Below are 15,491 nucleotides of genomic sequence, written 5' to 3' on the forward strand. Positions count from 1 at the left end.
AAAGGTAAGGGGCAAACCTCCAATGAAAGGAGTGAATGAAACAGATGTACCAGCAACTGTGTCTCATAATCCATATGTTAGCTCCTGAAAAATTGCCATTGACTCCAGAATATGTTATTCCAGCGTTGTTTGCAGTTTGCTCATAATAGCTTCCACCTGTATCATGTTTCACATCATCAGAAGATTAACCACTGGAATTATAGAATAAGCATGGAATTCTGTCATTAATTTCTGATGTGATATCAGAACAAAAGATTCTTTCTTCAAAGAATTCTAAAGATGAAGCAAACATTACAAGAAGTTGAAATTCGAATATTAAGAAACATGCATTATAGGGCTACTGAGAATCCAAACTGGCTGAGACAGTCTGAACATCAGCAAACATTACAAGCTGTGGAAATTTGAATATAAGAAACATGCATTATAAGGCTACTGAAGATCAGTGGCAGTGGCGTGTGAATTTTCTGTATGGGATTACTGATCTAAACTTTACTGAAGAAAGCTTAATGGGCAACAGACAGGGTTTTTTATATTTATTTATTTTTTTATCTAATTGCTATCAGCTTTCCTAGAGGAAGCACCACTAGGAATATATAGATTTATATGAAACCAGTATGAAGAGTGCCAGGCTCATTACTCGCTTGTGGCTAGCAAAGCCCTCACTTAACTCTTCCCTGGTTGCTGTACGGGATGTGAAAACATTAACAGCTGGCCTGTACATTCACCTAATTTGATGCCACTGGACATTTTTCCCTGAAGGTGAGTCTATGTACGAGTTCTGATGACCCAAAAGTAATTTAAAGTATTGTGTTGCTGCAGTGTGTGCAACATTATAAAAGGAATATTTTCAATCTGTCAAGAAATAATTGCACCAGTTACTGCAAATGTGTATTGTCAAAAATCTGATGTCATAAATGAAATGCTATGGAAATGCCTGTCACTACTTTCATTTATTTATTTGCTTATTTTTGGATGATGATGTAATTCTACAATGTAAATGTGTACCTCAAAATTAAACTCATGTTATTTCTTCGTTCAAATGAAATTATTATTCAACAATCTCTATAGCACAATTTCCAAAGTACAAATCAATCCAGTTTGTGACAATTACCTTGCGTTCAAGGCTCTGGCAGATACAATGGCAGAACTGTTATGGTACAGTAACTGTTGTATCATCATTAGATACTACATGTTCTGTCTTCCAGTTGGGGTGTCAATTCAACTACATGTAGCTATGTGTGATTAGTATAAATTCTGAAATAAACTTTTTTCCAACTATTCAAAATCTGTAATCAGCCTCTCTTAATTGCATCAAGCTGGAGTTCTCCACCAGCTAGACACAACTGTTCCATCCCACAATACCACCTTCAGCATACGGCAGCAATCAGTATGACATTCAAAATAGGTAAATCTCAAGTTCTAAATATTGTAATTTATCTGAAATAATGTAACATACTTCAGAGAGTGAAATATGGTTGAATTTGTCTCTTCCAAATCTATGATACAAGAAACAGAAATTAACATATAGAGTAGATACCAACACCTCTGTAATTAATAAAGTTATGACAGGATACTATGCTTCATTTTGTGATGTCTTCTTTACAATTCATCTGGGTGAAAACAGAATCATACCTTAAACAGTTGCCGTTCACTAGATCAAAGGCCAGAATCAAATTCCTAAACAGACTTTCTTTTCTGTACTATCAGAGGAGGGGAGGACTGAGTTTAACGTCCCATGTACTATCAGAATTATAGTTTTGTATCTGCAGTAACTCGCACAGTGATTACCACATTACTAAGCATCCCCATCTCCGGCAACTCATCCAGCAGTGGCTACTGCCGCTCGTCTGGCCAACTCAAAAGTATGCACGGCTGACATGTGGCCATGCAAACAGCATTACACCATTTCTGCATCACCATCGTCAAGGCTCATTTGCCATTCCAGGTTGGCCACTAGTAACAGCATCTGCTTCTCTAAATGCACATGCCGATGCTCAGTGTGCCAATGGGCACCCATTTGAACTATGGCAGCTTACTTGGACTGTGGACTAAGCTCCAAGCTTCACTACATTAGCTGATGTATAATGATTGTATTCTTGTACTCTTCACTATGACTAGCTTGGGTCTACTACTGGACTTAGTTTTAGATTATTGTCTTTGGATCAATATTTGTCAGTGCTTGTACTTTTAGTGTAAATAAATGTTATCACTGTGGGCTGTCTCACTGTATAGTAATTGCTACACAAGTGGTGCAAGACGGAACAACTTGTCTTACGAGAAGAAAAACTTCTTAGCCAAGATTGCAATAAAACGCTGTATTGTGGATGACCAGTTTCGGTAAAACTATGTTACCAGCATCAGATCTCCGTACAGGTTATTATCAAGACCATGTGCCAGATGCAGACAAAATCTTTGCATTAAATCCCCAAATGCACTACATATGAAAGGAATGATGTGTTGGCATGTCAAACGTAAAAGTTAAAATTACTATGTACACAAATTGTCACAATATTGCATCCAGTATTTCTTCTCTAAGAAAGTAAATACAGATTGCTCCTTCACACTCAGTATGAGTAAACCAATGGAGCTTAGTGTACTCTGTTTTTTCAAACAGAAAATTCAAGAGAGGCAGATATGAACGATGATAAACAGTGCCATCAGGAAATAGTGCTCCGAAACTAAACAGTTTAGAATCAGTGCCACAATTTTTCTTAACACATCATGGATGATATCCCTTCAGCAGAAAATGTACTTCAAAGCCTCACCAGTTGGAAAACCTGTCACAGATAGAACAAATTCGGCAAGCCACATCACAACACTGGGAAGGCGTTTTTTTTTTTTTTTTTTTTTCCTTCCGGTAGTTGCAGATTGCAGCAGCATCTACAGCCGGCCAACCCACTACTGTTCCCACCATGCGAGGAATCAGTGGAGGACTGGGAATCATAAATAAAAGGGGCTCCAGCAGCACTCCGAAGCTTTTCAGGTAAATAATGCCAACACTATCAAAGCCCTATTCCTATCTTGGACCAAGCTACAAACTTATAGATTTTAATGTAAACTGGCCCCACTCACTGAACCCTTTCAGTTGTCATTTGAGGAAATGTGTAATTTACTAATTATATACTACCACTAGCATGCACATATGATTGCATCTAAGGTAGAATTTTATCAAAGTAAATAATACACTAATCAACGCACAGGGAGTAAGTAGGTGGCAGAACTGAATGGCCTTAGTCAATAGTGTCATTTCATCACTTCTGGAACATAAGGAATCATATGCTGACATAACAGTAAGGAGCATCATTATCTGTTCTGCCCCACATAAAGATGTTAGACATCAAGCTTACAGTTTGATGACCATCACTTGAACAAGTTCTAGCTCTCGCACAGGATTTCAAAGTTTTGCTTGCAGCAGACCAGCAATTAGAAATATTGGTGACGAATGAAGCTGCCGGCATGACAGAAGGCAGTTTAAGGCATCAGTAGACTTGGATGATGCAGAAGTAGTGGCAGTGCTGCCTGCCCATAAACAAGCCCCAACCCGTGCATGTGCTGCAACAGGAAAAGTCAGAGCATTGTCCACTTCCATCTTGCTCAGCATGTTATAAGAAATGTTCCTGGGAAGACTGTCCCTACTGTTGGGCAAATTGCCACAAGTGCAGTAAGTCAAGACATTTTGCAGTAGTGTGTCAGTCTTCCACCCTTCAGTCTTGTCAACTGCAAGAACAGCCTATGGAAATAAACTTGAGCACTGCCATACAACCCCCCCCCCCCCCCAAAAAAAAAATAATCATGGTGCACATCAATGCTCAAACAGTGCAGTTGCAAGCACTGGTGCTGGCACTTCGCTTATCAATACACAGATGTAATTGAAACTAGACAAACTTCCCGTCTCCAGCAACTCGATGCTTAGTAAACTACAACAAGCAAACCATTTCTATCAACAGTCAATTCACAACTGACAGCACATACAAAAGTGTTGTTTGGCAATTAATTTTTCTGGTACAAAATGGCAGTTCGGCGGAAAACCTATTTGGTCTTGACACCTTCATGTCATTTGGTTTTATTATCACAGATAGTGCTGACTTAGTATCAGATGAAGTACCTTTTCAGGACTCAGAGGTATTATGCAAGGAATCTGCCGACATCTTCTCTCGTGAACTTGGTTGTGCATGCTCAAATCTTCCACTCATTCTCACTTTTGCAGAGTGTGTCCTGTCCCACTAGCTCTCTGCGACCAAGTTAAAGAAGAATTTAAGAGACTAACACAACTGGATGTTATTGCACCGGATACATATAGTCTGGCATTCATCAAGAAGCATTCAGAAAATTGTGATTATATGGTGACTTCAAAACATCAGTAAATGCACAGACCTATATGGATTTATATCCGATACCACATCCAGATGAATTAATTGCCAAATTTGCTGATGGGAGATATTTCTGGGAAACTGATTTGGGCAAAACCTATCTGTAGCTTCCATTTGATGAGTTGCAGCACCTCCTTGTAGTCAACACTCCTTTTGGCCTGTTTAAATTAAGTGCTTAAATTCACGATCGCAAGTGCTGTTGCCATGTTTCAATGGTTTCTTGCTCAAATAAGTATCAATTATCTTGATGACATCATAGTAATTCCACTGAGGTGCATCTCCGATATCTTCTGTTCCACACACACGACACAGTGTAGGTTTACAGTGTAATAATCTTGGCAAATCTCAGTTCTTTCAGCCATCAATTAAATATCTGGGACATGTAATTTTAAAAGAAAGCATCAAATCGACGACCACTAATGTGGAAGCAATCCCAGCACTATCTCGACCAAAGAATGTCAAGAAAATGTTGTCTTTTCTTTGGATGGTTTCTTATGACAATAAGTTCATCCCCAGTATTTCCAAGATAGCTCATCCATTGAATCAACTACGAAAAAATGACATACCATTTGATTGAACATAGGAGTGTGACAGTGCCTTTCAAACTTTGGAAACTTGCCTTCAATCAGAGCCATATACCTTTTACAACCTGGCAAACAGTTGGTAGTGGCGGCTGACGACTTGGATTACCGGATTGAGGCTGTCCTTGCACATCAGTGCTCTGATGGGACTGAGCAAGCAATAGCTTACACCTCCAAGACACTGACAGCAGTTCAAAGGGCTTATTTCCAAATTGAAAATGAGGCCTTAGCCATTGTAACACACTCAAGAAATTTCACATCTTTATGTATGGGGTGAAGTTTCATCTGATAATGGACCATAAGCTGCTCATTTCCCTATTCTGCCCCTCATAAAGGCTCTCTGATAAAACGGCTTACAGACTGTAGCAATGGGCACTCTACTTTAGCAAATAAAATTATGAAATTCATTTTTGCACCATAGATAAACATGAAAATGCATATGTCCTCTCTTGGGTTGGGTTGGGTTGGTTGGGGGAAGAGACCAAACTGCGAGGTCATCGGTCTCTTTGGATTAGGAAAGGAGGAGAAGGAAATCGGCCATGCCCTTACAAAGGAACCATCATGCCATTTGCCTGGAATGGTTTAGGGAAATAATGGAAAACCTAAATCAGGATGGCCAGACGCGGGACTGAACTGTCGTTCTCCTGAATGCGAGTCCAGTGTTCTAACCACTGCATCACCTCGCTCGATCCATCCTCTCTCGGCTACCAATTAGCCTCGATCTGTTATTCAACAAATAAGAGATCCTGTGTTTCTACCTTGATGAGGAGGCGCACCTCACAAGCGATACATTTCCCATTGCGAGCAATTGCATCACAGCAGCCATGTGTGTGGAACAACATGTGAATCACAACATTCTGTTGGGGTGGCCAGAGTAGCTGTCACAAAGGCAGATCCACTTTATCAATATTTTCAGCTACAAAAACAGTTGCAATTGATTGATGGCATTGTGCTCCTGGCTACAGAATATGCGTCACCACGAGTATTCATACTCCTCTCATTACAGAATGACATTCTGCAGTTTCTCCATGTCGACCATGAGGGGGATGCACAATGAAGTGACCAGAACAAAAAAACTGGTGCAATGTCAGGATGTCATGTATACTTGCCAGGAATCAGCAAAGACATGGAACAGTTGGTCCAGTCATGCAATGGATACATCAAACAGCAAGCAGCTCCCAAGACGACGTCATCTCAAGGGCCTAAGTCTGCACCGTGAGAACGAATCCACTTGGACTTCGATGGCCCCTTTCTAGGAACAAACTGGCTCATTGTGATTGATGCATATTTCCATTTACCATATTTGCTCAGCCTCACGCCCATGACAGGGGACAGTACTGTCACATCCTAACAAAAATCTTTTCTATAGAAAATCTTCCCCAGACTTTGATGACATACAATTGTCCCCAGTTTCTATCACACATCTTTATGAAACTCTGCGTAACCAGCCTTTCACCCACCATCAAATGGTGAAATTGAACGTCTGGTGCACACCTTTAAATCTCTGCTCAAGTACATCAAAGACTGTTGGGCAGAAGATGCTTTAACTCAGTTTTTAATTTCTTAGAGAGCCACACTCACAGGTGATAGGAGCCTGGCAGAGCTTCTGCATGGCCACCAACAATGCATGATGCTTCACCTGCTGACACAAGCTCTGCACCTGGGGCCAGCACCACCAGTGCCTCAATTCTGTTCAGGCACCACAGTCTGGGTACATGCATTTGGTCGTCAGGACAGTTGGGTACCGGCAGCCATCCAGCAACAACAAGGGCACAAGGTGTTTATGCAGCAGATAGGGTACAGGGAAGCCCCTACCACCTCAGCCTACATGTAGACTGCCAGGCAGTTACAACCCCCTCACCAGTGGACGATCCCTCTCCTACCCTTTCCCCCTCACCTCCGGCCTCACCCATCCGGGCATCCCTCTCTTTTCCTCACCCTGTACTGTCCGTGCCTTCTGAGCCAGGAGTCTCACACAATATGTTCCAAGCCTTGGCAGGTGTTGACTATCTCAGCTCAGCCATCAGAGGGGGCCTGACTGCCATCACCCAGCAGCCCCCTCATCCCCACTCTACAGGCTCCAGTCATCACATGGAGTGCAGCAGCACACTGGACTTCCACCTCGGGAACCGTGGCTGGCGTCGCCACACTCCTACCCCTCTGTGGTGCAGTGGGGTCCCAGGGTGTGGAGATTGCATCACTAGCACTGGCGGCACAGCAGGCACCCTTTTCAGAACTCCTGTACCTCCATTTGCGCAGCGCCCACCCCTATCTGGGCCACTTACGACCCTACAGCTCATAACCAGCAAGGAGGGAGCTGATGGCGGCTCCACCATCTGATAGTACCATGGACATTGCATTCATGGGAGCCTATCAGAGTGACACAGCTGCCAACAATTCGCCTCTCTCAAGCACCAAATCGTCCAGCAGTGGTTACTGTCACTCGACTGGCCGCTACTTGAAGTACACACAGTTGATGAGTGGCTGCGTAAACAGCATCATATCATTTCCCTCCCACCTCACCACACTACATCATCAAGGTCTTCCGTTGGCCACGGCCTCCATTCCAGATCAACCGCCAGCAATAGCACCTGCTCCCCTGTAGCAAGTCTGCAATACTGATACGCATGCTTATGCTACAGCATGCCAATTGGCACCCATTTGAATACAGCAGTTTACTTATGCCAAAGACTGAGATCCATGCTTTACTTTGTTAGATGCTCTGGAATGAACATCTTCTAGTACCCTGTGCTACAACTATCTTGGATCTACTACTGGACTTCCTTTTGGATTACTCTCTTTTGACCAACTTTTGGTGTTAATAAATGTTATCGTTACCAGTTGTCCCACTTTGTAGTAGTCACTACTGTATTCATTGTTTCTATGGACTATAGGCCTTGATCACATGGCTCTTTACATTTCTTCCCTCTTCGACACAGCATACTTATAAAGTATTTTCACAGCTGATTATAAACCTGATTTCGGAAAATTCTTCCATGGAATCTTAAGGGTTTCCCTTGGAATGATGCATGACTTTTCTATACATTTCACATTAACCTTTGCTGAAGCAACCCAGCTATCCACCAGCCCATTGTTTCCTTCTGGCATCCAGTTTCTGCTGTAAAACATACTGAAATGGAGTTTACACAACAGTTTCGATTACCAGATACAAACTATCATATTCAAGTATAAAATGTAGTTCAGAATTCTACAGCAAACTGGTGATGATAATACAAAATATTTATGTGGATTGGTTTTACAACTTTTATTTAACAATGGGAACAACTTAGGCTTTGTAAATACACATCTTGGATTTTCCAGTGGAAGACACAGTGGAGGTCCCACAATATTTCACCAAAATAACCATACGATATCTTCAGGTGGAGGCTGTTGCTGTGTTCTTAGTGTGATAAATTCTGCTACCACTGTCAAACGAGCATCACAGGTCGCTTCTTGCAGCAATGTACACAGCAACCACCACCATATGGTGATGTCAAACAGTTATTTTGATGAAATATTGTGGGACTTGGGAGAATTTTATCCAGCAGTAAACCTGAGCAGAGTATTTGCAACAGATTTGCCAGGAAGGCTTTCTTGCAACTGCACACAATAATTTTCACTGCAAGAGTAAACAGAACCATGAAGTGTACCATGAATAGTGTGTATTCACTACTAAGCCTGAAAGGAAATACAGTGAGTCAGCATGTTGTGTTTTCTGTTTAGAGATTATAGTTACCTTCTAGTTCAGCAGAGAAACAACCACCAAATATACAGATAATGGAAAATATTTGGGAAAGATGTAACTTTTCAGAAACGCACTCACAAATTATTAAAACAGAGAAAACGAATCATTTGGGACATCACATGATACCAAAACATATTGTATATTGCCAGTTATTGTGTGTGTGTGTGTGTGTGTGTGTGTGTGTGTGTGTGTGTGAGGGGAGGGGGGTAGATAAATAAAAAAAGCAAATGCTGTGATGAAAGAGTTTACAGCACAAAAATATTACCTGATCCTCAAACTCTACATAGGCGAGGCCTTTAGAGTGGCCATTCCTATACGTAACAAGGCGAACTTCTTTCAGTGCACCATATTGCTTGTAAATTTCTTCTAAATCTTCTTTTGTTGTTGAGAAGGCTAGTCCTAGAAACACAGAATTTTGAAACACTGTGGAATCACCAATAAATAACAGAATGACTTTAAAAAAAAAGTCTTACACATAGCTATGAAATTAAAACATGTGAAAATATGAAGTGAACTGGAGTTACAGATCTGAGTTGTGAGCATGGTATTATATCAGTAATTCTGTATTAATATACAAACCTTTAACAAAAAGTTTATTCTTCTCCAGACCAGTATTGTACTTGAAGACAGGTTTGCGTGTGTGTTTATCAGGATCACATTTTGACACAAACACAGGCCTATTATTCAATGGTGTCCTGTCCTTTTTCAAAGCTTCTGATGCTTCAGCCTAAAATATTGATAAAATCAATTATTTTTATATAGATGTGATGTTCTGAAAATTCTATCTGGAAAACAGTACAAGAAAACTAAAAGAACTGCATTCATCATATGTTGTCGCACTGTAATACTTTCTAATTCAAGTCCACTTATCAATATAGTTAGTTTTTCACACAGAGTTTTATAATAATAATAATTGGACAATTGTGCATGTTACAAGGAGAAACTGAAGCAAGAAAGCAACAATACTCAATTTCCAGTTTTTTATCACTAAACAACTATTTTATTTGTCTTTAACAGACAAAAAATAGCAGGTAGTTCCTGAACCAGTTCTGGAGCATACAACTCTCATCATCAAATGAACATTTTAAACAATGCAGCAGAGGTTTAATGACTGGTACTCACTGTCGTGCTGAATTCAACGTAACAGTAGCCTTTAGAACGGCCTTTGTAATCTCGGACAAGACGGAAGTCTGTAATTGTGCCAACACCTTCAAATAATTTCCGCACAGCATCTTCTGTTTCAGTAAATGCGAGGTTACTGACAAATACTGTGCGATCATCCTTGGATGGGTCATGTGGAACAGTAACACCATGACTTTGTTCCTCTGACTCACTTTCTGTGGGAAAGATAAATCACATCATATATCAAATAATTGTTTAAGCACTATGGATCTGTTACATCTGTGAAGGCTCTCCAACTTATAAACATCATTACTGTAAATATCGACACCTTAAATGAATGTCACAATCTTTTCACTTAATGAGGCTGAAGAGCATGCTCAACAAATTTAAAGTTGGTGTCAAGTACTTCAAAAATTTAGTTAATGAACAAACTCATCTGTAGCACATTTGCCATCATCAGACTCTTTGTCAATCTCTTTCATTATCAACAAATTTGCTAGCCATCACTACAAAGCTTGTTGGCATTAAGCATTAATTGTATATAGTTGACAATCCAGGCCTCGAAATGGTAATGGCTCAAATTAAGTTAATGCTAGTAACATCTTGTGTAAGTGCAGTGTATTTACACTGAACTGTGCCACAGAGATTAACGTGAGAACAATGTTTTTATAACAACATAGGTGCCTTTCAGAGTGTTGTGTTAGAACCATCAGCATCCACAGAAAAATTTACAGGGGAAGGAGCGGGGTGGAAGACTCTAAAATTGTAATTTCTGCATTTAAATGAGTTGGTTATTTTCAAGATGTGCCCTGCCACAATAAGTAAATTTTGTAGATGACACAAAAAAATTTACTGTACTCCAGACAACTGATGGTTATCCACTCACTTCCAGAAGTGCATGAGAGTTCTGTACTGAATAAAAACTCTGTGTTTCAGATTCCGCCGTGGTGCACATCCCTCTCTCTTGCCCCACCTTGCAGACACCTGTACTTGGATTTGTGTAGGAAATGGACAAACTTGTTACACATTTTGACTGAAGCCATCTTTATTATGAGAATTCTTATAATACTGAAACATGCACTGCATATTAAACTGTTTTACAGTTTCTTTTTCTTTTTTCCCAAACTAATTAGATATGTATTGCCGATTATAGAAGCAATTAGTAACATATAACTTCCAAAGGATCTGAAGTAATAAAAAGCTAAGAGGAACAGAATTTAAAAGAGGAAATATACCACAACATCTTTCTAAGTAATGTCTGCCAGTTCAGGAATACTGTTTATTAAAGTTGAAAGAGGATTGTTCACTGATGTCAAGTCCTAAGTTTAGTCATCTTCTCAATTATAGTTATGATGATTTTAGTTGTTTTCTCAAACCGTGTTCCAATCTTCAGTTGCCTAGTACGTAGTGAGCATAATGTTTATGACTCGTGCACAGTCTTGTAAAAGCACATTGTCACTGAGACTTAGAGGCAAACATTGTTTAAAGTCTTCTACAACTCCTTGGTCCATGGCTTGAATTTTACTTGTATGAGGTATGTTCAGAACTTAAGTGTACTGTGACTATAATAGGCTGTCCTTTTTTTTATTTTTTAGTGTTAGCAACAATGAGTGGTGGAGAGGGGGTTCCCAGACCAGAGAGAGCATCCTAGGAACATGGCAGCGTGTAAACTCATGTTGTAGTGTCCAGTTGCATGAAAGATGTCACTAAGAAATCCCACCAAGTGGGAGCCAAGTGGTGTGATCTGCTTCCTACTTGTGGAGTGAATAACAGGTGCTAAAATTTTTTCGCAAATCAAAATGGTTATGGCGAAGATGTTATGAACAGAGTGAGCGTGTGTAAGTGGTGTAAAAAGTTTGGCGGAGCCAGAACAAACTTTCATGATGAACAGATGAATTGAAGACATTCCATTTTGGCTGATTACTTGGTGTGAAAAATCGAGGAAACTGTCTGTGAAGACCACGATTGACACTGGATGACATTTCTGCAATGTTTGCACATCAATCCAGCACTCTCTTACACGAGACACTCACAGAAATGTTGGGATACTGGAAATTGTGCACAAGATGGGTCCCAAAGCAGCTGACAGAGCAGCATAAGAAAAATTGGGTCATAGCACCCATGAGTTTCTAGAGCAGCTTTAACTGGAAGAGAAGGATTTTCTGAGCTCTATTGTGACCGCTGATGTAACGTTAGTGGCTCATTACATGCCTGAAGCAAAAAGACAGTCATCACAGGGCCTCACACCAATTCCTCATCTGCCAAAAATTCAAAAGCACAATTTCAATGCAAAAGAATCACGGCTTCAGTCTTTTGGAACTGAAAGTGCAACATTCTGGTCAAATTTCTGCCTCAGGAGATCATCACCACACAAAGATATTGTTAGAGGAGGACTTAAAGAAGTTTGTGCCATGGTTCACCAGATGCGTTGAATTGAATGGCAATTGTGTGGAGAAACATTCACCAAGTTTTTCTATAAAAAATACAAAAATCTATTACACTTATTTCCTAACATGCCTCTCATTTTGGGTGGGAGATACTTTGCAATTATTCTCCCCCTCCCCCTCTCCCCACTTTAGATATATTTCCACTTTGATGATTTTGGTAGAACACAGGGAGCCTTTTGGAAGAATTTTTACAGTGTTCTTGCCATGCGTGTAGGTGCACCTTACAAGTGTAATACACCAAATATTCTGCGTGGCATGGATTCGATAAGTCCTTGATAGATTTCTGCAGGTATGTGGCAACTGATTTCTACGTATAGGTCATGCAGCTACCATAACTGAGCCAGTCAATAGTTTGCGAGTGCAGAGCTGGCACCTGATAGTGTCCCAAAATGTGTTCCACTAGGTTTATACCAGATGAATTTGGTAGCCAAGACATCAACGTAATTCACTACCATGCTCCTCAAACCACTGTGGCACTACTCTGACCTTGTGACAAGAACCCTAGTCTTGCTGGAAGATACCATCATCATCACGGAACATGTCAAGCATAAAATGGGTGCAATTAGTGTTCACATAGCCTACAGCTGTCATGACCGTAACGTAATACTGCCCTCACTGGCCTGCATCCATGGCACTGTGCATATTTTGAGCACCCAGTCACTTGTATGTGGCAATTCTAGACACAACCGATGATGTGGTTTAACAAGAAACATGATTCATCTGAACAGGCATCAGGTTTCGATTGATCCAGGTTTCCAATGATCACATGCCCACTGCATCATATTTGACAATTTCATTCAGTCAAAATTGGAACAAGTAGGAATCGTATGCTGCAGAGTCCCATGGTCCACAACGGGCACTGAATGTGTGCTCTAAAACATGTTTTCATACACCAGCACTGTATTCCATCATCAGATCTGCCACAATTCGCTGGCTATCCTGCTTTTGTTGCCTACTCATGGTTTCCTTTTCAATTGATGCTCACAACAGTAGCAAGCGAACAGCTGACCAACTTCACCATTCTCGGCTCCTTATTCTCAGGTGTTGGGCTGTACAGAGTGTATAGATGGACATGGAAAAAAAATTCCCGGATTTTTCCCGGATCTCCCGGTTAAAAATACATTTTCTCCCGGGTGAAAGAACACATCTTCCGTGTTAAGTGGCAGTATACTTTCCGTTGAAACAGTAAAACTTATCAATCCTTTGAATGGATATGGTTTTATACAGCAGCGTAGAGTTTAGAAAATGAAAGTCAGGGGGGTAACACGTTTTGGAAAGATCTTTGATGTGCAGCAACATGTACGCTGCATATTTTTGTATTACAAAAGTATACATTCTAATTCCACCAACAGGAAAAGTTAATGGTTTAAGTTAATATATACAGTGTTGCTACAAGAAAAGCAAAGCTTTCCCATATAATATTTGTCTCGAAGATTAATAAGCTACAAGAGAGGTAAGCTTTCACATATAATGTTACACTTTAAGATACATCACACAAATACGCCAGTAACATTTTTAATACCGACGTAAATCTCTGATCTTCTGGGCTCGAAATACTTCTAAATGGCTCGTCATCAAAGAGTTGATTTTTAAATGAGAGCAAACACTTTGTGATTTAAGAAATTCATCGCACATTCTCGCACATCATCTTGCGTTAAAGGAAATTTACTTTGAAAATAACGCTTTTCGAACCACAATTCGCAATATTTTCCCGCGACCTGTTTAGATTCATTTCTTCAGTTGCCAGAGAGCGCCAGATAAGAGGCGTCACCGCACTTGCGCAGCTACGGTGACGTGGGAAGCCCGTATTCGTACGCGTAAAACATTAGAAGATCTTTCTTACATTTTGTCCTAAAAGAAACAACACATCAGAAGATACTCCAAGAGCGTCGGAATTTCGTGAACCATACTAAAATGCATAGTTTGCCTTAAACATACTAAAATGCATAGTTCACCTTAAAGCGCACATTTGTATGTCCAGATTACCAATGGTGTAGGCCTCGATCTGATATCACGCTTTTCAGTGTGGTTTTCGGCACGTACTGTATTATGTTATGTTTGGTTCTTTATTATGGTGTAATGCCATACGTGCTAGAAGATGAAAACGTGCATTTGAAATGCAGCGAACAGTTGAAACTAGCCAATAGTGTGGAATTAAACACTTCGTTTCAAATAAATTTACTGCCTCACCAGGAAAGCTTAATAAAAGCCAAATTTCTTTAGCAAACTGAATAAATAACTTTATTGTTCTGCAAGGCGATTAATGCTCGACTGATAGAAAGGTGGAAATAAAATAAAATCTGAAACTAGTAACATATTTTAGCCTTCCGTAATTATGTGAATGTATTTTCACTCACTCGATAGCTCCCAGCCACAGAAATCCGTCTTGTTTTCATTTGACATGAGAGCAGTAAACGAAGAGGAAACAGAAAAATCACTAAACGTAAACGCAGGTCACGTGAAGACTACGCCCACCCCCATCCCCCTTCCACTATAACTCAGACTGCTCTGCGCATCAGAGAACGTAAAAAAAAAACTTTTTTTTAAAAAAACGGCTTTTCAAAAAGAAGTTCATTTTGTAGCACACATCTTTATGAAGAGTGTGATACAGAAAACATATATCTTCGAGGGAACGTAAGAGATGTTATTTGGTCTTAAGTGTGCCGAAGTGCAGTGCCACGCCTGTTCGAATAACATTCTTATACGGCACAACACTGTATTTCGCTCCATGGAACTCAGACGTGTATATTTTGTAATGGATGCCATCAAACTATTTCAGGGCAGGGGAAATTAAAATGTCCTGTAGTGCCTCTCCTACTCCCAGTCGGCCGGTTTGACATCTTGCCCCTTTTAAAAATAAAAAAAAAAATTAAAAAAAAATCGCAGTTAATACTGGATGGGATTATTTGTAACCAGGAGAACAAGCACTGTTTATTGCCTATTAGCTTATAACTGCTCTTCTGAGTGACATAAAATTAAATATAGGGTACCTAAAACCAGTAAAGACAAGAGACAGGCAAGTCGGTACACATTTACTCAATCCTTAGGTCCTAGCGATATTTCTCTCTGACCATGCTACAGCCTTACATGGCGTGCTTTCCTTTCTGCGAAAGAACTATTACCTCATCAAAGTTCGTCAACATGAAAAATCGAAATGATGTTGTCTAATACTGAAAAAGCTGTTAGTACAAATAGTACCAAAGACTGACGTGGTTTCTCGATCTGA

General features: G+C 40.2%; 1 protein-coding gene across 1 annotated transcript in view; it reads right to left on the bottom strand.

Annotated features, from left to right (window-relative positions):
• The window catches only part of LOC124711291 (squamous cell carcinoma antigen recognized by T-cells 3), a 92,175-nt gene that overhangs the window by 6,617 nt on the left and 70,067 nt on the right, over window positions 1-15,491 (bottom strand). The window contains exons 12-14 of the mRNA XM_047241295.1: window positions 9,819-10,033; window positions 9,276-9,423; window positions 8,962-9,095 (exon numbers count right to left, since the gene is read on the bottom strand). Of these exons, the coding sequence (XP_047097251.1) occupies window positions 8,962-9,095; window positions 9,276-9,423; window positions 9,819-10,033 (497 nt within the window). The remainder of the gene's footprint in view (window positions 1-8,961; window positions 9,096-9,275; window positions 9,424-9,818; window positions 10,034-15,491) is intronic.

Source organism: Schistocerca piceifrons, chromosome 8, assembly GCF_021461385.2.
Source record: "Schistocerca piceifrons isolate TAMUIC-IGC-003096 chromosome 8, iqSchPice1.1, whole genome shotgun sequence".
NCBI classification, from domain to species: Eukaryota; Metazoa; Arthropoda; class Insecta; order Orthoptera; family Acrididae; genus Schistocerca; species Schistocerca piceifrons.